Source organism: Brassica oleracea, chromosome C8, assembly GCF_000695525.1.
Source record: "Brassica oleracea var. oleracea cultivar TO1000 chromosome C8, BOL, whole genome shotgun sequence".
In the NCBI taxonomy this organism is placed as follows: Eukaryota; Viridiplantae; Streptophyta; class Magnoliopsida; order Brassicales; family Brassicaceae; genus Brassica; species Brassica oleracea.
In genome coordinates, this window is record NC_027755.1 from 9944760 (window position 1) to 9967864 (window position 23105).

At 30.1% G+C, this 23105-nt stretch overlaps 1 protein-coding gene and 1 long non-coding RNA gene across 3 annotated transcripts; both read right to left on the reverse strand.

Annotated features, from left to right (window-relative positions):
• Window positions 1-3465: 3465 nt before the first annotated feature.
• On the reverse strand, window positions 3466-5133 carry LOC106310742. The gene is made up of 4 exons (XR_001263862.1): window positions 4584-5133; window positions 4177-4255; window positions 3826-3883; window positions 3466-3705 (listed from the first exon to the last, which is right to left on the reverse strand). It is a non-coding gene; the product is annotated as an uncharacterized LOC106310742 (long non-coding RNA).
• A 4106-nt stretch (window positions 5134-9239) lies between these two features.
• Window positions 9240-12875, reverse strand: LOC106312197. 2 transcript variants are annotated; one of them, XM_013749614.1, is made up of 3 exons: window positions 12718-12875; window positions 11938-12292; window positions 9240-11863 (listed from the first exon to the last, which is right to left on the reverse strand). In XM_013749614.1, exons 2-3 carry the CDS (start codon window positions 12273-12275, stop codon window positions 9499-9501), a joined length of 2703 nt encoding a protein of 900 aa, XP_013605068.1. In that variant the 5' UTR covers window positions 12276-12292; window positions 12718-12875; the 3' UTR covers window positions 9240-9498. The 2 variants fall into 2 exon arrangements, with proteins under 2 accessions (XP_013605068.1, XP_013605069.1); XM_013749615.1 differs by having other exon boundaries at window positions 11938-12305; window positions 12719-12871.
• Window positions 12876-23105: the final 10230 nt, after the last annotated feature.

The following is a 23105-nucleotide window of genomic DNA, read 5'->3' on the forward strand; positions in this document are numbered from 1 at the left end:
TGCATTATGATCATAACCCGTAATTCAAATCGCTAGATTTTCTTTAGCAATTTTCTTATGTTTATTCATTTTATATAATAAATTACTTTATATAAAAAGTTTAGATAAGTTAACTTTTTATAAATGTATTATATATTTTACTAATGGTAACCCGTTATGCCAACATATTTTATTTTTAGCATATATATTTTATATATATTTTAAAACTTAAAATAGAAATAAATATTTATTTCTAACAAAATATTTTAAAACTATTAGTATAATATATTTTGAAATTAATAAATTTCATTTTTATTATGAATTAATATAATTATTAATAAATTTCATTTTTATTATGAATTAATATAATTAAAAATATTTTTAATTTTTAATTTTAGTTTATAAATCAAAACTAAATTCAATTTTAATTTCTAATTATATTTTATGATAATTTTAAATTAAAACTAACTAATTTTTGAAAGTAAATTTAAAAAGATTGTAAAAATATATTTAAAAGATTTTGTTAGAACATTTTAATTAAAAGATATTAAAATATAAAGATAGGCCCCTAAAAATATAAAGATATTAAAAGATATTATAATGAATTTATGTAAAATCTGATATTTTCTATAAATTGTCCAAACTAAAAAAATTACGCATGAAATAAATCATGACTTCTGTTTTAATAGTATATATATTTTTTTACAAAATTAAATTATGTTTATTATATAAACCGATTTGATGTTTACTTTTCACTGATAGATCCAAGCTACTCACCCAAAACCAGCGGAATGTAAAATACAAATTGGAAACCTACTCTTACGGTTGATCATCTAATTGATCCAATATCTTAGTAGAATGCACAGATGATTAATGAATTGATTGAGTCTTCAAATGATTTATGACGTCAAATAATGTTTAAATATATGGTTAAATTGAAATCACACAGAATATTAATATCTGGATAAAGAAAGACTTGCTACTCCTTTTAGTTCATTAGTCAAATACTAACAAGCCCATTTATGAAAAATAAAATGCCTACCAAAAATAAAACAATTCTTGTGGTAAACAATTTTGGATAACTCGGTGGTTAAGAAAAAATAACATCAAAAAGAATAAAATGTGACACACAATATGCATGTTATGTGTGGAGGAATAAATTATTAGTCATGTTTTTTTGTCTTTTTTTTTTTTTTTTTTTAAATGACAAATATCATTAAAAAGGTTAATGAAGATCTGGTTACAACTCATTGGAACCAAAAATTGTTTTTCAGCCGATCAGGTTTAAAGGACCACAAAATTTTTTTTAAATACCGAAAGAACCTAAAGAATTAACACCAAACAACCAAACAATGGCTAGTTTGAATTTAATAATACATTGTAGCACAAGCTAGTCATGTCTTTTTAAATGTCCTATGAAAATATAAATATGGGCTCTCTTAAAACTTTGACGAATCCTTGAAGATTTTTTATATTTTTAGTCTTCGGTAATATGAATTAATTTTTGTGAATTCAAGAACATATGAATTATCATCAATTACTTGGATATTAAGGTATACTAGTGGTGTGTCCGCACTACGCGCGGATTGTTTAACGTTTATATTATTCATATTTATTTTTTTAAAAATTGCTGCTTTGTAGCACAAAAATTTCGCTATTAGTGTCGATGGATATGTATTCAAATAATGTGATGTGATTGACTAAAGTAAAGTTTAATTTTTAAAATGTATGACGTTATGAATTTTATATGTTGGAGACAAAAAATGCAACTAAATTGTTATCCTTGAAGAATAATATTTTTTAATGCAACTAATAGTTCTTGCGAGCTTATTAAGATTTAAATATTTAATAAACATATTTTTAATGAAGTAAAGGAACTTATTTATTTGCTTGTACAAATAGTAGCGGTGGCATCCCTTGTTAATGTTGTTCGGGTAACAGAAAATTGTACTTCTTCCGTATAATTTTAAGTGATGTTTTAAGAGAAAATTTTTGTTTCATTTTAAGTGATGTTTTCAAGTTTCCATTTAAAAAATAAATGCATTTTATGTTTTTGACTATTTGTATTCTGCATTATGATTTTCTATTGATTGAATTATATGTATTTATTGTTGTTTTTACACAAACGAAAAAAATTAATTAAAGTTTGTAATTTCTTAATCGGTGTGCAAAAACTTTAAAATCCACTTTATTCTGATACAGAGTAACATTTATTTGTAAAATAGTTGGCTAACAGCCGAGTCTTTTAACTAGTACTCCATGCAATATTTTTTTAATGCAGTTTCAACACTGATCCCCCACATCATAGTCTTGCTTCCAACCAATTATATCAATGTATACTTTTCCAATCTTTGTCTCTTCTGCATAACATGGTTATAACATATAGATAAATTGCATCTAAATATAAACCTTATGTTGAATGTTTGTAGACGTTGGAGACCAACGTGGGCATTGTTTTAAGAAAATATATTCTTGAATGCCTTTGACATAGGGAACTTCTAAATTTTTGGCAGATAAACATTAGGTCATGAGATCATTGTACTTTGTTAGAGATGTAAGTGGATAGATGGTCAATGGTTTTAGTCTTACAGAAGTTGATCGGATTTGGTGAGTTCCGAAGGAGCACGGTGACTCAACTCTCGATCTGCATTATCTAATTAAAGATACTCTAAATAATTTTGGACTAGTATGATTATATAATTATTGGTCCAATAAAACCAGAAGCCCATAGCAACATTATGTTGAGCTACGTAACAAGATTTAATAATTAAGAATTTAAGAATAATTTTCCACGTGTCAAGATTCACCTAAAAAAAATTACTTTATAATATTAAACTAGAGTCGGCCTAGGCTACGTCCGGGTTTTTTTGTTTAAGTTTTAGTTTTGATTATATATTTTGTATGTTTATTTTGATAAATAAATATTATAATCTATTATAAAAATATAAGTAGTTAGACAATTATAAAATTTTAATTATAAAATTCTTTCAACAAAATTTCTGCACTTACAACCTAGCTAATCATGCCCATGATCTGAATATTTGTTTTTTTTTTACTTATATAAGTTTTGATTTAAACTTTGTTAAATGTAAACAGATGGAAACAAGAGCAAATTATTTGATGCAAATATAAAGAAATATGACCTGAACTAAATTTTTAGGGGTTAATGATAGCATATGAAAAGATTGCTGATCTATCCAGTACCCATATATAAGATCCTTGTTCCATAAAACCTTTGTCTGTTCACAAAGCACGCCCAAGATTTGAGTCCACGTTCAAACACTAAGGGTCTAAATGGTGACATAGAGAATTAAGGGGAATAGTCAATGCCTACTCATTCTTTAAAAATTACACCATTTATAGGGAATTTTCGCTGCGTTTGATTCTTTGAATTTTAAAAAATTATAGAACAGAAACATTCCTTATCAAAATTGATATGGAACAAAAGCAATAAATATTCATTTTCATTCATTTTATTTTGTTCTTATTCATTCTTTTTCTACTCATTCATATTCCTATTTTAATGGTCATCAGTTACCACCTAAATTCCAAACTCAATTTTTTTTACCAGACTTGGGTGTGATCCAAGCGCATCTTTTAAAACAATCTGAGAAGTAAACACCAGAACCACCAATCTCTCAGCCTCATTCAACATCTTCAACATGTTAAGGTTACATTGCTCCGTGAGAGCTTTCTGGTAAGTCTCAGTCACAGATCAGACAAAACCTGCTCAAAGAGATGTGTTGGATTTTGGTGAGACATCATCAACATGCTCGAGAAAGTCTGAACCAAACACTGATTTCTGAAATGAGAAAGCATCTAGAGAAGCCAAGTTTGTTTCTTTACATGTCTCATTGCAGAATCTGTGAGAATTTTCTGGATTGCCGGTCTTACATTCCGTAGCCTGTAAGGAAAAAAAAGAATCTAAATTCATTGGTTCTCTCTGAACAGAAAAAGGCAGATGTAACAGTTCCATAGAATCTAACTTGTCTTTCTTTCAACTCATGGGGAGTAAAATCTAACTTGTCTTTCTTTCAACTCATGGGGAGTAAAGTGACCACGGTTTGCTTTGTTGATCTTTTGTAACCATCAGCAGAAAAGGTTTACAACACGTTTCATAGGCTACTAAGATAACAGCATGAGTAATTTTTCCATGCCTTTACACATATAGTATAAATCATGTGCTTTATTAGTTACCTGTAGTCAACACATGCTACAGTGATATCCCTTTCTGCTAGCTGCATTCCCAGGAGTGAGCCCCATGCTTTGTACCTACCTATATAAAAGCACCATGATCCATCCATAGCCTACTCTGAACATGACTTAACAATTAAATAAAACCTTGCTGAACTCGAAAAAAAAAAAAAATTTGAGATCATATATTTTTCAAGATATACAAAGCGAGTAAGCTATCACATGTTCAACCAACCGATCAACAGCACATGGAGTAGCTTTACTAATTAGAGCTAGGTCCCTAAATCTCATGCAACTTGCAAATAAGACAGAAATATAAAAATTATCAGTATGAATAAACACGGAGCGTTTCGTACTTTCGTGGGAATAATTTGAATATAGAAATATCAAAATCTGGAAAACAAACTTACATTCACGTCAACATGAGCATATCCACCCACATGAGCTCCTACGGTGGGCTTTACCTCCACCGCCATATCGATTGGTTCCCTCTCCAGGTCTGTCCAATACTCTGTTTCCGACGTCGGAGAACAGAGGCTCTGGTTCCCCGAATCGCAGCTGGAAACCGTTTATAGATCGATAACGGGTGTTTCCCCTGGCGAAGGAGGAGGAGGAGGAGTCAGAAATTCGTTTGCGTGTTGTGACCCTTATGACGAATCGCGGCTCGATCCTAAGCAACGGCAGCTTCGCACCCCCACCATCTCTGCCTCACGCCTCTGTACTTTTTGGGATTCACTGACACCGACACGTCAACCTTTTTCTGCCTTACATCTAGCTTTCCTCGCCGCCTTGAAGGAGGAAGAGGAGGGTTTGGTTTCACCGAATCTTACCTCCTCCACGTAATGTTTCACTCGCGGAGTCAGACAAACGTTGTCGTCGTCTTCGTCGTTAGATGAGTCGGTGGCGAAAGGATAGTGAAAGCGATTCGGACCAAAATTTTCACAGTCCATAACGACTAAAGCCCACAATCCCTCTGAATAAATGATACCTTGCGGTAAAATTAATAGTACAAATTTATTTTAAATTTTATTTTAGTACTATTAAGGCTCATTTTATTTTATTTTAAAATTTTAGTACTTAAAATAAAATTAAGGTTCATAATTATTTTACAGCAATATTATCTATGTATTTTATTCTTCATTTTATAATTATAAACTTGTCTAATTTTTTTAATTTTTTTGTAACACAACTTGTCTAATTATAATAAAATTTTAAATATATAATTACTTACTTTCTCTCAATGTTTATTTTAGTTTAATTATACCAATAAGGCACATAGATTTTTAAATTTACAATTAGAATAAGTAGAATAAGACACATAAACCTTTTTCTGCATATTTTAAGCAAAAGTTTTTCTTCATAACTATAAAGTAATAACAGTTGACGAAGCATGATGTTTTGTGTGTTTAGTTCTCATAAAGTTTTAATTTTGAGTAGCATGTTAATTTCGTTAATATGCAGATGCTATGAAACCATATTTTGCTTATTTTCTTAATATATAGTTATGATGCTAGTTAGGGAAAGGATAAGGATGCTGTAGCAGGATTTATAATTCTTTCACTTTAAAATGCCTGAGACGGTGCAAATTTTAAGGAAGTACAGCAACATAAATAAATATGTAAAAGATTTGAAGTTCCCTAACTTCCCATTGTTTCTCATACTTACTCCTCCCAACATAATCCTTCTTGATTGTAGGAGCATAAATCATACTACCTGTCAATCCAACTGGAACCCCTTGAAGCCCATTACCATTACACATTCTCACATCCAAACCCATCTTCGATTCCTCCGAACTGTCTAATATCAAGGTGTCATTGCATGCCTTATCAGGAACTATCTCCGTTTCCAACTTTCCTGTTAATCATGTTTCATAATTCATCTCAGACCTATGTTTTCACTTAAAAATCATATGTTCTTAATAACATTACTTTAAATATATATATAAATTATATCACCTTGCTCTTGGTACACATTTTTCTTGAACAAGGTCTTGATCAATATTGCTAACTGTGGTCGCAAACGTATTTTTGGTTGGGATACATGTGGCTATAACATGATCAATATCAGGTTGTACCTACATAATGAATCAAGAAAAGAAATTAACTTTGTGAAGGAGGGAGACTAAAAGTGGCAAGATGCACCTTTTGTTGAGCCGAACATGCATACCTTGCTTCCTTAGAAACTGTTCCATCTCATGTGTGAACCGCTCTAGAAGACCTCCCTTCAGTTCAACCTGATCAGTCAATAGTACCGAAACAGTGTTGATCAGTAATGAAGATTAACGCAATCAAGCTTGTATGTTTATCAAGCTGGCAATAATTTTAGTCACAAACCGTTTATACTGCCAGTCCTTGTAAAGTCAGAATCTTTGTAAGCGTCAAATAAGCTGCAATGATAACCAGAAGAAGCATTTAGAAACAGTTACAACAGTGATACATGAAAGGCAGGAGAGAGATGGATACAGTTTAAGCCTTTCACTGCTGTCTTCACCAAAGCAAGATGAGAAAAAGAGGTCTTCGAGAGAGAGATGATACCTTTCAACCTCTTCCTTTGGCATATCTGTAATAAGCAGTTCATCATTACCATGAAGTAGCTGAAATAAAATGTCAAAACATATGTAAAAACGCAACTGGGGAGAAAAGACCAAGTAATATAAAACAAACATTGTAAGAAGCAGAGTACACAACTTTGGAGGCTTTGAAGATGGCATGATGTACTTCATCAGAAGTAAAACTGCAGAGAGCAAACTGCATCACTTTATTCTAGCTGAGGAAGAACCATAACCAAAATTCAAATCAAGACTGAATGTGACATATATTAATCTCACTTACAATCAAGCAACACCCAGCTATTCATAATTACAAAAAAAAAAACAAAGAAACTCACCTTCCATGGTGTCTAAACTGTTGTATGAACTCCTTGAATTTGATATTTTTCATGTTTTTAAAAGAGAAAACATGGACAGAGTTATATTCTTTGACAGTCTCTCTGATGCCATTAACAATAGTCGTCTTGTGCCCCCTCCCTTCTTTTCTTCTTTGTATTCGACAAAATAACTGCAATAACAACAACAACATTCTTTTAAAAATAGCACACAACATCAAGTAATTCGATAGTAAAAGCAAAGGTTTAGGCTTTATTCAAAATGATTCTTTTAAAAATAGCACACAGCTTCCCAGCTCAGTAGCAAAGATATTATAGTTTCAAGAAATAGAACTATGAAAGAGAGGAGGAAGAAAGATTTCAGACCTGATTTGTCTTGCTTTCATTTAGGTATGTCTTCAAGAGTTTCAGACTGATGAAGTGAAAGTGAGAGAAACCAAAGTAGAGGGCTTTCCTATGAAATCGGAAAGTATAAACTCTACAAAAAACTCGAAGCTGATAATGTGTTTTCTCTCGCCGGCTTTCTTTACATCCGTGAGCCTCCATAATCTCAGGAGACGAACGTCAACGCCGCCGGCCTTCAAATCACTGAGTAGTAGACTGGAGTTTGACATTCTAGTTACTGAGAGAATCAAAACCAAAGTGATTAAAAGGAATGATCTGATATTTTTCAGAAAGAAAACGCAAATATTTATAGTACCAGCTTCACACAATTGAACTAATGAGGGGATTCATTGAATGAGAGTATTCATTGATGAGTGGGAAATTAATGCTAATGTTGACAATGCATGAATCGAGTCGAGTACCGTAACGGCACCAGAATTCCTTCCCGGGTTGAAGCACTCGAATCAACAAAACAGTGACAACGGATTCTATCTGCTCTTGTATTGAATCAATCGTAGCCCATGAAACACTCGATCTTCATTGATGGTCGGGAGAACTATAGTTGTTAGTCGGCGATTCAATCTCTTCAATGGCGGAAAACAAAAAGTGGGATGAACCCTAAAATCTGATGGTTGAGAGGCTTAGAGTTTCTGGCTGTCCAGCAAGACATACAGCCCACATACAAAACGCAGGCCCACATCTTATGCACACTTCGATTAATGAAACTGAGCGTTCAATAAAAAGAACACGTGTCAACACATGAATTTTTGAATTTGTGATCTGTATGCTGAGGTGTCTCTCTAAGGAGAGAGTAAACTCAACTTTATATATAAAGATATATAGATAGGTAGATAAATAAATAGATATTAAAGATATGAATGATAAGTTATTTATTAATATCGACTAAAATCTTTGGGATGCACTTGTATTAGCGAAAACATAATAGTTGCTATAGAATGAAGTACACATTCTGCAAACTGATGTGGGGTCAGAACCAAATGCATTGGGAACATCGAGACACCTATATCGACAATCCAAAAAAGAGATGGTGTTATGCTTCACAGAAAATCATAGATTTTTTCGGACAATGATGGTATAGTACATTACAAAATTTTGTTGCTCTATCAAGAGTAAAATATACAAGGAGTTGCATGTCACCTCTACATCCAGAATTCAAATCCTATATGAGCTACATAATGCATGATAACTTTCCCGCAACTATATGTGTGACATTTGCAACATATTGCACTGAAATGGTGAAGCTGATTTCTAAACTAAAAATAATAATATACTTTTGCAATATATTTAAAAAAGTTTCAACGAAGTAAAAGAAAAAATTCGAAACATGTGAAATTGCACATGTGTTCCGAACTCAAAATACATGGGCGGACAATTTTATACGGGAAATATTCAAATCAACCATTTATGTTGTCCAGATAGACATAGAATTCCTAATTTGGTTCGCGAAGTTTTCATATAGTCTGTAGTCGCACAAAAAAGTATAATCTGTAGTTTACTTTAAAAAACACAATATATATATTCATTTAAATTAAATTTGAGGTTGTGAGTTTGGAATGTCTCCAAACTTTAAATTTAAAGATCAGAAAATCTTTTTAAAATAATATTTTAGAAATTCCTAAGTTATTTTGCCTTCTCTTTACTTGTGTGTGATAATTTAGAAATTCCTAAGTTATTTTGCCTTCTCTTTACTTGTGTGTGTGATATGTTTAATTTATAAATAACAGATGCTAGCTATGGATTATAATTAAGGTTTGACATCAGCAATGATACAAAGGGAAGAAAGAAAATGTAGCTGTAGTCAAATAACTGTTAGAAAGACTATAAAAAGGTATATTAGTGTATCCAAAGCAACAAATAACCACAAAGCATAACACTTTCCTGAGTTTATTACTTTATACACTAAATAAAGTTGAGAGCAAGAAAAGGGAGAGAGAAATCCTTACCGGATCTTCTTGTGGTTCCAAACAAAATCTATGAAGAAAGATGCAAACCTCTGTACAAATGTAATGACCAGAAGCAGGCCAAACACAAGAATGATCAATCATCCTTGCAAGTAGCCTTGTTATGTCCTACTCCTCCACACTTTGTACAGCACACGGATCGTCCTCTTTTCCTGTCCTTGATTCTTTTGTCCACTCCCTGAACACGCGAAAACAGAGGCGGAAGTACTTGTTCTTCCTCTTCCTTGCTGCTCCCTTCATTCTCCACTGAAGGTAATTCGATCGCGACTGGCCCCAGAGCTTCTGAATACGTTGAACGGAAACTTTCAACTGTAAAGAAACTTGAACAGTACTCATAAACATTTCTGCCTTTGGTGTTTAGGACAGCAATCGCATGCTGGCAAGGAAGACCAGTGGGCTTCCACCCGAAGCAGCTGCATGTTTGGTTACTCATGTCCACGAGCTGAACAGACCCATCGTGAACCTCGAAAAGCGTGTCGGAGCAAAAGAAAACTTTAAGCGTGCTTGCTTTCTTGCATTCTTCCACTAGACTTTCCTCCTTAGATGGCACAAGGTGGCTGAACCACTCTCTTGACTTCTCCTGGCTACTGTTTACCAACTCCACGATTCTACTCACAAACACCACAAGCTTCAGGACGATTGATGTCTCCTGAATTTCTTCAATCCATTTCGAGTAGATCTCTCCCACATCTGAGGTTATGTGGCTGTATGGTTCACCTTCAAACAACGCATTGGCCCAGTGCTTTCCTTCAATCTCCATTACCCAATCATAAGCTTTCGGAGACACTCGTTTTATCTGCTCAGTGTATACCTTAAACCCATCAAGTCGATCAGCACGTGCTGCAGCCAGTAGATAGTACGATAAGGATGGCTTCCCGTCTCCAAGAAACGGACCTCTCAGGCTTCTCATAAAGTCCTCCATCAAGTAATGAATGGAATAACCATGATGTGCGTTCTCGAAAATCTCCAGCACGGAACTCACTAGGCCTTTCTCACGGTCAGAGACAAATGTAAGGGGTCGTAAACTTGGCACAGCTACCTTTACTTGTTCAAGAAACCAACGCCAAGTTTCGTCAGTTTCCACATCCACAAGGGCTAATGCCACTGGAAGCACACCATCATCTCCATCCAAGGCAGAAGCTGTTAACAAAATCTCATGATACCTCGACTTAAAGGGAATGGCATCAAGGAAAAGAAGCGGCCTGCAACCAGTTAGAAACCCATTTATACAAGAGCGGAAAGACAGAAAAAGCCGCTGAAATCTCTTGTCCTCACCAACCACAAGATCAACTATACTTCCAGGGTTTGTCTCAACAACCTTATTCACAAAAAGAGGCAAATGCTTATACGCGTTTTTGAATGATGTGTGAAGCCCTCCTTTGGCTTCATCAATGCCTCGTCTAATGGTGCAATAACTCAGCTCAATACCAAAATCTTGAAAGATGGAATCGGCGATGTTCTTAGTCTTCTGATTTGGATTCTCCTGCAACCTCTCCTTGATGATACTCACCACCCAGTTCTTTTTTGGATGAGCAGATTTCCAAGATTCTCCCCCACATGTATGCCTTCTGTTAAACTTCTTTATCCTAAACATGCTTTCTGATGGTACCCATGATGCATAAATCTTCCAAGGACAACCTCCGACCAAACAAACCCCACACGCTCGGTTTGATTCATTCTTCCTTAACCTGTACCCAAAACGACAAGCAACGGCGTACTTCTGCAACGCGTCACGAAACTCAACGACACTCTCGAATCCCTGACCCACGCCGGTAATGCAAAGTTTCCATGAGGCTACCAAGCTCTCTACGGAACCATCCTTAACACCGGAGATGGAATAATTCATCATCTGGGGTTCAGAGTCAACATCCTCGGTTTCAGGGTAATAGGCATCAATATCCTGGACGTAGTCGTTGTCATCATCTACATCAAGATTATCGTGAGCATCATCTTCGTCACTTAAGAGATATTCATCCTCATCAGTTTCTATTACAGGCTTTCGAATTTCTCCCCTGTTTCTTAAGGATCTTCTCCTTGTCTCGCCGGCGTTTTCATCCTGGAGCAACATGCTGGGTTCTTCCATCACACGTCTTCGTTTACTAACACTCGCAGGGGACATCGGAGAGGAGCTTTTTGAACCCATCACTGTTTGTTTGGAACTTCTGGGAGTCAGTTTAGAGTTACTGGAAGCAAGACTCGTCTTCCCTTTCCGCTTGGGTTTCTTCGAAGTTGAATTGGCTGGTACCACTGGACCAGTGGATACGGTTACAGGAATCTCAACAAGGCCACTGGATTCAGAAGTAAACCTGGGGGTGACCTTTCTAGATGTCAAACTAACATCAACGAGGCTGTTGTCTTCTGTGGCAACTTCAATGGGTACATTAGCTACATTCCCATATGCTATAAGTGTAGCGTCTGTTCTCACTGCTATATTATCAGACCTGCAATTAAATTCATCAAATGGATTATGCAACCACTGAAGAGAACATGGTTCATATAAGACAAGAGAACATACCAGTTAGCAGGTGCTTGAGAGTGGAAGCCTTCTTGTCCTGTTACAAAAACTTCAGCACTGACGGAGCTCAGATGAAAATTATACATCCTCTTCATGTCTTTCTCTTGTCTCATGGTGATAAGGGTTCTTCTGTTTCCGGGGAGAAAATACTTGAGGGACAAAGAATCAAAGTCCAAGTTCCATAGTTTGGCCAGTTTGAGCTTAAAGTCATGAAAAGAAGTTTCATGATTAATATCTATAGCTTCTGCCTCTCCTCCAGTATAAGTCATTGTCCCATCATCGTCCGTCACAAACTTGCCACCAGATTGACAGATCAGTATAAGCTTACCTTTTCCCATACCCACAAAAAAATATCCTGACGAAACAACGGAAAAAATTTACATGAGAATACACACAACAAGCAAATTGTGTTGTCTTGATACATTTTTTAGTAAAATGACGGCAAAAGGTAATGTTAATAAATACAGCGTTTTAGCTATACTCTCATGCTAATTACATGAGATGATGATCATTCACAAATTCATTTTTTTATTACAGTGTTGCTCATTCACTAAAGGGATAAAGAGAGAAGCAATTTTTTGTCTTTGAATTGAAAACAAAATACAAAAGGGTAAGAGAACAATTGTAAGATTCAGATCCTCAAAACTCAAACAGCAATTCATAAACACAAAGACTATCCCTCAATTCGCAAAACTATGCCGTCTGCGACTTTTTGAATCGGTAAATCAAAAACTATTGGGGGTATTTGGCTAAACGCGAAGATGGGAGAGATTAGCTTACCAAAATATCGAAGAGCTGAGGAATTGGAAAGCCTAGGGTTGGGGCCGCGAGAAGATGAGAGTTGTGGGGAAGAAACGAATTAGGGTTGGGTGTCTACAAAAATAAATTAAAGAAAAGGTTCACTACATCGAAGAAATTTGTTTCGAGGGGTTGCTTTGGAAAACTCTTGTAGATCTGCAACTCTAAATATATAAAATATGATCCCTTTCTAAATTAATAGTTTTGGGATTTTGATAATTTATTAACTTTTATATATATATACGTGATTGTTTTTTTTATAGAGAGATTCTTCTGGTTCACATTTATTTTTAAAAAATCTTTTTAAAATGTCATGTTAATAAATTTTAGCACTAAGACAACATATATGAAACTAGCTAGAACTTTTTTATTAGAGAAAAAGACAAAAATAGCAGTAAATCAAGGTTTATGTTCCAAAACTAGCACTCAAGGTCAAAAGTCACAAAAATACCACTTAATGTTTTATCAAAAGTCACAAACTTATGGTTTGAAGTTAAAGGGTGGGGTTTAGGATTTAGGGTTTAGGGTTTAGAGTTTAGGGTTTAGGGTTTAGAGTTGAGAAATGAGGTTTTGGGGATAAGATTTTAAATTTTGAAAAAAAAAAAATTAAAATTTTCAAAGGATAAACTTAGAAAAGTGCTATTTTGGTCATTTTAGTTTTTAAGTGCTATTTTTGTGATATAAACTTAGAAATGTGCTATTTTGGAGATTTGTCCTTTTTATTATATAAAATTTAGTTCTTCAAATTTACTAATTAACATGATCGCGACACATGACAATTATATATTTAAGATTATGACATATGTTAATCTATTTCATAATTTAAAATATATATACTAAGATATTAATAAAAACGAATTTTATTAAAAAGTAATTACAAATATTATTTTATAGTAATTTTCTTTTTTTAATTCTAAACAAAAAATAATTGCAAGAGATTATTTGATAATATTGTGACATGTATTTCTCTGTATTAGACAAAATATATAAATAATTTAACAGAATTTTTTCTATTAAAACTAAAATAGCTGTATAAAAATATAAAAGAAAAAAATAATTATCAAATAATTTGTTTCCCTTTTAAAAGCGTAAATAAAATAAAAATATAAAATTAATCTTATTTTTCTTATAATTGACTAACATTACTTTTTAATAATTTTGTATTAAAAAAAATATAAACCAAAATTAACTTCAAATATTTCACCTAATATGATCATGACATGTATCAACTAAAAAAATTAGATTGTAAATGATAAAAAATGATAAACATGACTATGAGAGAATTGTAAAATTTTATTTAATTGTAATTTTACTTGAAAAAATGATAAACATCATATTAAAATTATTTAATTAACAAGAAATTTTGTAAAAAATTAATAATATTGAAAAAAATGAATTTCGAAATTGGAAACTTTTAAAAAAAATTATATTAAATGGAAAAATTTATTTAATAAAAAATTATTTTTCTAAATCCTAAACAAAATATAATTGTAAAAGATTATATAATATTAATTTTCTTTTCTAATATCCTAAAAACTGTAAAAGAATATTTGATAGTTTTTTTGTTTATTATAAAAAAAAAATACTAAACAAAAGAAATTTATATCATATTTTTAAGTCATAACCAAAAGAGAATTGTAAAAATTTATTTGATAATATTTTTAAGAGAAATATTTGATGATAAACATGATACTAAAAATTCTTTAATTAACAAAAAAAAAATTTATTATTAATACGAATTTTAAAATTATATATTAATAACTAAAAATAATTATTTGATAGAAATTTATTTTTTTTTATAAAATTCTAAAGAGTTGATAATCATAATAGGTTATATGACAGTAACTTTTCTATTCTAAAATCTTAAACAAAACTGTAAAAGAGTATTTAATATTATTTTTTTTATTTTTTTATTGTAAATAAAAGGAGATTTATAAAATAGAATGTTTTCCTTTTTTAAAAAATCCTAACAAAATAAAACTTTAAAGACTTATTTAATAAAACATTAAATTAGTACATAAAATATATATAATGTTATCATTTACTCAATTGGTGTATTTGACTTTCATTTCTTTTTTACTTTTCATTCAATTTTTTATTTGAGGTTGTGTTCGGTTTAAACGTTTAGGTATATTATTTTCTCTAATCCTATGTATAAAGTTTATAACAATTCATCTATACACCATGATTATAAAATACAAATATTAACTTGAACTTATATGTTAAAATGAGTTTTAATTATAAAATAAATCTCAAAAAACATATGCAAAAAAAAAATCATAAAACTATAATAAAATGATTTATTCTTTTATGATTTTTATTAAATTAAAACATCAAACAAAACCCGTTGCAACGCAACGAGCTCATATCTTGTACTTAATAATTCTAAGTACCAGGTCCACAATAGAATAACCATTAGTTGTATATAATAATTGTTTTTTTAAATAACTATGTGTGCTCTAAATTTTAATTTTTTTAAAAAAAAAAATTTCTTAAAACTTCAATCTTTAGACATAATTTGTTTAGTTCATATTTTAAAATGTTACTAAATTTTGATATGCGCTTTTAAAGCGCGAGATTATTTTAGTTAATAAATATATTGATTTGTTTGTTAGTTCACTAAAATCTTTGTGTTTGAAGTTTGGTAATTTTGGTTATGTTCCAGTTTGTTTCTGACCTTGTTCTTTCAAACTTGTTTCTATAAACCTGGTGAAATAGCTAATGTTAGAATCATCCGGAAGCGAATTTGGTAGAGTGGCTCTCTTGTTAAGTGTAAGCCCCCTTGGCTTTTTAGGTTTGGTTCCGGTTTAATTATGGTTTCTCTTTTTTGGTTCAAGAGATATATAGACCGTTCGGTTATTTATGAATATTCATTTTGGTTTGGTTATACTGGTTTTGTTTGGATAACACTGATATGATTTTTAAATAATTTGAATTCATTTTGGTTATGGTTTGCTTCTCGTTTTGGGATATTTCATAAAAATTGGGTAAAATCATATTTTGGATTTTTGGATAAAATATCGGATACTTTAACAAATTAGGTGACCACAAAAGAAAAGTTGAGTGAATTTTAAATTATTTGTGTGGATATTCGATAAGTTGTTAGGTGAAAATAACAAAATCCACAATAAATACATTTATATTTCGCTTTACTTTTGAGATATTTAGTTATTATTTTGAGTCTATATAGGGATTGCATATTTTATGAGTTATTTTTTTGTGGGTTATATTTCTTTAGGCAACTATCTATGCTATAGAGTATTGGCTTTGAGATTGTTTTGGTAATAAAAAAATATTTTGGTACAAGATTCGGTATTTTTTTCATTTATGTATCTAGATTGATTATTGGTTTGTAACATAATCTGAAATATTGGAACCAAAAACTGCTATTAATTAATATAAACAATATATTCAAATTGTTATTAAAATATTTTTTAGAGTTTAGGGTATTTTGAAAGCTAAGTTTTAAAATCTACTCAATTAAAACAGAGTCATACTTTTTATCTGCTTAAAAAATTTATCATTCAAGTTTGGACCTATTCACAACTCTAGCAATTCATATACATATTCATTATACAACATATTTAATTTGCCTACCTAAATTAATGCGAAAATAAAATTAAAAATATTACTTGACTAAATTAATGCGAAAATAAAATTAAAAATATGTTTGTTGGATCTATTAAAAACCACAATATAGAAAAAATGATATTCATTTTCTTGCATAAACTTACCATGTAACTATGTTCCTATTTTGTTATTAGACGTTACCGAACCACATTTAAGATATATTCAAACTTTAAAACAATTTAATATCCTTATTTTAAATTTTAAATATTGTTTGCTGAAAAAGTAAACCTTTGCAGATGATTTTTTGAAAGAATATTCGTGTTAAGACTATAACCAATCCCGTTTTGATTAACTAATTTTGATGAAGAAATATTATTCAATGCCCTATAAATAGGAAGAACCTATTCAGAACGAAGAAAATATCATTCTATCGTATTCGTATGGCTTACTTGTGTCATAATAAACGTCAGCGAGTTCTTAAATCAAAATTATCTTCGGTGTTTGAGTTCACGATGTCTCAAGCTAACTATAACGAGAGGAACACATCTGCGAATAATTTGATTTCTTATTGCAGCTCTTTCGCTTAAATCAATGGACTTGCTCTCTGGAATGATTTTCCGCTGAAAAAACATACAAGGAAAGGTAGAGCCAGAGCTTCATGGACATGATATAGTTTGCCAAAGAAAGTTCCAGGAGGTGGATTTGGAATAAAGGAAACAACACATTCACTACTCAGTGCAATAGATATTTTGTCATTCACTAGAATGCTTTATTAGATTACATTTCTAATTTCCTAAACGATATAATTAACAAGAGGTTGCCACTTGTTAGAGTGGATTTGAGAGTAAAGGTAGATAGGAAAGTTCATGGTAGTGAACAAAAGCCTAACACGCCTAAGTCAAAACATTCTGCAACAAAGGAGGAGAACGATCAATGATATGTGGGTAATATTATGGATTTCAATTTGGTAGATTGCAAGCAAGTGAAAGTTGATCCATCGTATATATCAAACTGATTCCAAGCGTTTGGAAAATTGATCCTAAACATCAACCAAAAGTGGGACAAGGCGTCATTCTTATAAGAGATTTCAATAACGAACGACTCCGAAAATGTTTCTTGCGTTAGAAGTATTAGTGAATGTGTTCTTCTGATCTCAAACTTACTTTAACATATATGCAATTACACAAGTCATTTAATACATTAACTTCTTACAAGAGAAATTAGAACAAACACGAGCTAATTCTTAGCTCGAAGCTTTATTCTAATTCGTCTATGTAAATCCAAAGCATACATATGAAATATATAAACACAAATTCTTTACAATATAGAGTATAGATTAAAACAATTTCATAACATATAAATTTTAGGAAATACCAAATTTTCAAACAAAAATTTGTGTACAAAAATATTATAAATGATATTAAAAACATGTGTGCTATTATAAAATTTCTTAAATTCTTGGTACCATTTAAAAATCAAATAAATACACAAGCATTTGGTTTGTTAGATATACAGTAGAAACTAATCTATTTTCATAACACATATACACACGATTAAGGAGCCACGAGCTTGGCCATGTTTTGCGACAGAATTAGAGAGGATAGAGACTCTGCAAATATGCTTTCCGGACTTCAAGATTACTCATATCCCACGAGAGCAAAATCGGACTTTTGACTTTTTAGCTAGGACGGCAAGATCGTTCCATAGAGAGCTTCATTTTGTTAGTTGTTCTATTCCGGTTTGGTTACCCTGACCACCTCAAGTTTGAGTAATAGAATAGCTTTTCGTTGTCAAAAAAAAAAAACACATGCTAGCTAATAATAATTTTTGAACGAAAATTATGTACACAAATATCAATAGACTGATATAAGAAATTGTGTTGATAATAAAACTTTCAAAAAATCTAATTACACCTAAAATAATCTACGTACAGAGCGGGTCAGACTCTATATATAATTCAATTTTCAAATAAAAAATAATTATATAAAATAATATAATTACAGGTTACATTTTAATTTAATTTTAGTACAAAAATAATTAGTTCTCCGTAATACTTTATATAGTACATACATCATCATAAATGGTTTCTTCTATCTAAACAAAAATTCATGGCGTTCAATCTACAAGATTAACCTATTAACGTAGATATGGCCTTAAAAAGTTTATTATTTATTTACAAACTATAAAATTTGATGCTTTTAAAATTATTCTATTAGTATAAATATAATGTTCTATACAGCACATAAAAGTAACTCTTACTTATCAACTGTGGTTCAAGACTTATTTAATAATACAATTCACTCAAGTATAAACAACAACATTTTACACCAATATTCTACACCAAATTTTTTAAAATATCATAAAATCATCACTTTTAAAATTTGAAATGTAATTTATAAATAAATAAAAATAACCCGTTATTAACACTGTCTCTAGAATTTTTGAAAGATAAGTTTTGAAATATTGGCACCAAAATTGCTATTAATAATACCGATAATAGATTCAAATACAAACTATAAGTTTTGGAAGATAAGTATGAATACCAATAGGTTTAAGTATCAAGCTTTTGTTTTGCAAGCTATTGTATTTTCATTTACTACTTAGTTTCTTAATAAAATAAACGTAGGTACAACTTTTTTATTAAATGAAGGAAAATGATTTGTGTTAGATATATGGGAGAATTTTATGTTTAGCACTTTCATGGTACCATTATTCATTTTTACAACCAATAAAGGGACATTTTCAAAAATACATGTTTCATTAATTGACAAAAGACTCTTATATTCTTGTTCTATATATATTTAATAAATAATTATTCAAATAAATAATTTTTTTTAAAAAAAATTAATGTTTTCGAATTATACTTTTTCAAATTTGAACTTTTTTTATAAATTTTGTTTTTATTGAATTATTTTTCGAAATTTTGTTTTTTCAAAATTCCTTTTTGAAAATTGAAAATTATGTTTGAAAATATTTTTAAGTATTTATTTATATATTTATTATAATCTTAAATTTCACATTCCAAAAATCATACTCCACCCCTCAATTCTAAATCATAAGTCTAGATTAGTTAACCCTATTAGTATAAATGTCTTTTACCCTTCATTAAAAATGAAGGTAATGTGGTTAGTGTAAACATGAAAAGTGGTACTATGAAAGTATGGATGTGATATTTGTGCAATTTCCTTAGATATATAAGAAAAAGCGTGTTTAAATATGTCCATTGTCGATTTTCTGTATAATAGCCACATTAACTATGATTTAATTTAAAGGAAAATCATGTTTGTTACTTAAATTTATATTACCAATTTTTCTGTATGATCTATCCATACAATTATTTGAAAAGTGAATTTGCGTATTTATCATGTTCTACATAATTTTAGGCTAAGTTATTAGTTTTAGTAAAGAATTTTAATTAGAGTGATTAAAGATTTGATATCTTTAATAAATAATTATATAATTCATTATTTAACTGATTAAAAATTAATATTATAAAAATTATCTCAAAAAAATAAATGGAAAACTTGTTTAAAAAAATAAAATATAATTTCATGTATTTATTCTGTGTTTACTACATCTTTCTTTCGTATTTGTTAACTTTTATAATTAGTAATATATATAGACATATAATAATTATATTTAACATTATACAAAAATATTAAATCTATTTTTATAAAAAAATTGATTTATATTTGTTTATAAATTTAGTATGCCATGGCATATTTTTTTAAAAATTATTAAATTTATTTTAGTATTAAAATACTAAAAAGAGGTATATAAGCAGTAACAATAAATTTGATATATATTTTTTTGCTACTTTTTCGTGGTATTTTTATTTTTATTCTTATTATTCAGTTGCAAGAATAACATTTATTTGTTATTTAAGTTGAAAATTTTATTTTTTTTAATTTTTCTAAATATTTTTTATTGGGAAAACAATGATCTTTTTAATATATTTTCAGAATATCTGCCTCCAAAAGAGAATATTTCAAATATTTATTTTTTACTTACAACAGGTACCTTGTATTTATAAAACAATTTAAAGACTCTATTTACTTTTAATTCTTTTCAAGTGTTTCACATAATTATAACTTTGTTTAAATTAAAATTTATTTAAAATACTACTATGTAAAGAAAAATGTGATTCTATTTTTTACAAAAACTTTATTTTACAAAATGATTTGTTTTAGTTATAATTTTGAAATTTTGAAATTTCAAAGACCATTTGAAAATAACAAATTATGATTTTATAATAAATAAATACTATTTAATAGAAAATAGCAATCCCTATATTGAAATAAAAAATATAGATCGACTATAGCTTATTTTTCCCTGTTTTAGCATATAAGGCATAACCATCGACAAGAAACATTATTATCTTTTTTTGTCAGCTATGTTCTTATTTTATCTTATACATTACATATTATTGTTTTGTATAATGGGAGGTATTTCACAATATAATTATTCATATATCAATAGTTTTATTTAATTTGATTAATATAATATATAAAATTGGATTCGCTTTAACATTCTTGTGCTTTTAATTTTTTTTGAAATTTTGTAGGTTTTGGTCATTTCAAGAATTTGGTTTAATAATATCACTTTATATTAAAAAGAATATATTTGTTTATTTAATTATATAATTTTTTATAAATTAATATAATAAAAACTGGTTAAAGATAAAAACATATTTTAGAATAAAAAATATTAATGTTGGTATCCAAAAACAATTCTTCTAAATATATAAAGTTAAAAATTAAGAAATTGAAAGATTCATAAAATAGTATAAATTTAATGATTTATTTAAAAATTTTATCCTTAAAATAATGGTACATTTATCTATCTATCTATACTATTATTTTCAAAGTGAATTTTTCATTTGAGGTTCTCACGTTAAAAGTTAGACTGGTTAAAATCAATGATACCCTTAATAAAATTTTATATATTAATAATAAATTTATATCTTATATTAGATAACTAATTATAAATTAATATGATAAAATTATTAAAAATAAAAACATATTTTAAAAATAAGATAATTCTTATTTATTTTCTTGTTATCTGGAAATAATATTTTTTTTTTTGTTAAATACTGGAAATAAAATTTTCTAATAAAATTTAAAATATTAAGATGTAAAACCATTTATATTTATATTTATATTTATATACTCTAATTATCTTAAATTTTTTGTATAAATATATTTTCTGAAACTAATTTATATTAATAATATTAGATGTATATGTTATATAAGATAATTGGTTATAAATTAATATAATAAAAAATTTCAAAAATAAAACATATTAAAAAATATTTTTATATTTTTATGTTATCTGGAAATTATATTTTTCTTATAAAAGTTAAAAATTTAGATATAAAACAATTTATAATTAAATATCACTCAAGGAAAAACATTTGTATAAAGATATCTTCTAAAATATATCTAATATGTGAGTGTTTTTAAAATTTCAACTCAATAATAAGCATATATATTTTGATGAAAAGATTTGTCATATATATAATTTGGTGTTTGATTTAAAATTTTTGAGAACATGAATAATCACTTACTATACTAATTTTTTGAATTACTAAAACATAAATTAGTAAGTATTCGCTGACAAAAAAAAAATTATAAGTATTCATAAAGAAATTATGCCCACATGTGCAGGCAAAAAAGCTAGTAAACTACATTAGTTATGTTTTAATGTAAATGCAGTGGCACATGGTTGTAAATACTTGCAAAATACAAGCGGAGCTAGAAAAATCTTCCGTTTTAATAGAATAGACAAATTTATCTTTAAATTAATATATATAATAATATATATAATAAGGTTAGAATAACCAACAGTAATATTTAAAATTAATAAATAACAATGATATATTTCTAAATTTTTTATCTTTTGAAAAATATGGTTACTATAATTTTTTGTAGATTATTAATTAAATAAAATATTATGTATTTCTGAAGCATGTATACTTAGAAATTTAACTATTGCATAAAATCTCTTTTTAAATACATATCAATAAAATAACAATATAATAAAGTACAACAATACATATAGTTTTAAATTCAGTTTTTGATGAGAGAACAAAATATATTAATGGTTTGTGAGTCCGTTCACTCAAAAGTTGGACTCCTATACCTCTACACACTGTTCCTCTTAACTACGAAGGCTTCACTCTTTCTCTCTTAGCATGGTTTTTGTAATGACCCACCTCCACTATCCCCACTATCTCCACCATCTCCACCATCCCCACCACTCCCACCATCTCCACCATCCCCACCACTCCCACCATCTCCACCATCCCCACCACTCCCACCATCTCCACCATCCCCACCACTCCCACCATCTCCACCATCCCCACCACTCCCACCATCTCCACCATCCCCACCACTCCCACCATCTCCACCATCCCCACCACTCCCACCATCTCCACCATCCCCACCACTCCCACCATCTCCACCATCCCCACCACTCCCACCATCTCCACCATCCCCACCACTCCCACCATCTCCACCATCCCCAACTTCTTTAAAGAGAAAGAGAGAGAGAGGGAGAGAGAGAGAGAGAGAAAGAAAGAGAGAAAGAGAGAGAGAGAGCTCACCAGAAGTCCTCGCCGGAGCCACCACACACCAGACCGTTGAGCTCGCCACCACCACCATCCGCAACCAAAGGCCATCATCGTGTTCCTCTCGTCGAGACGAAGCCGTAGACACCAACCACGCCTCAAACGGAGCCCGGACGAAGCCGCACGCGCCTCCCGAAGATTCGCCTCGGCGCGCGCGTGAAACACACGCGCC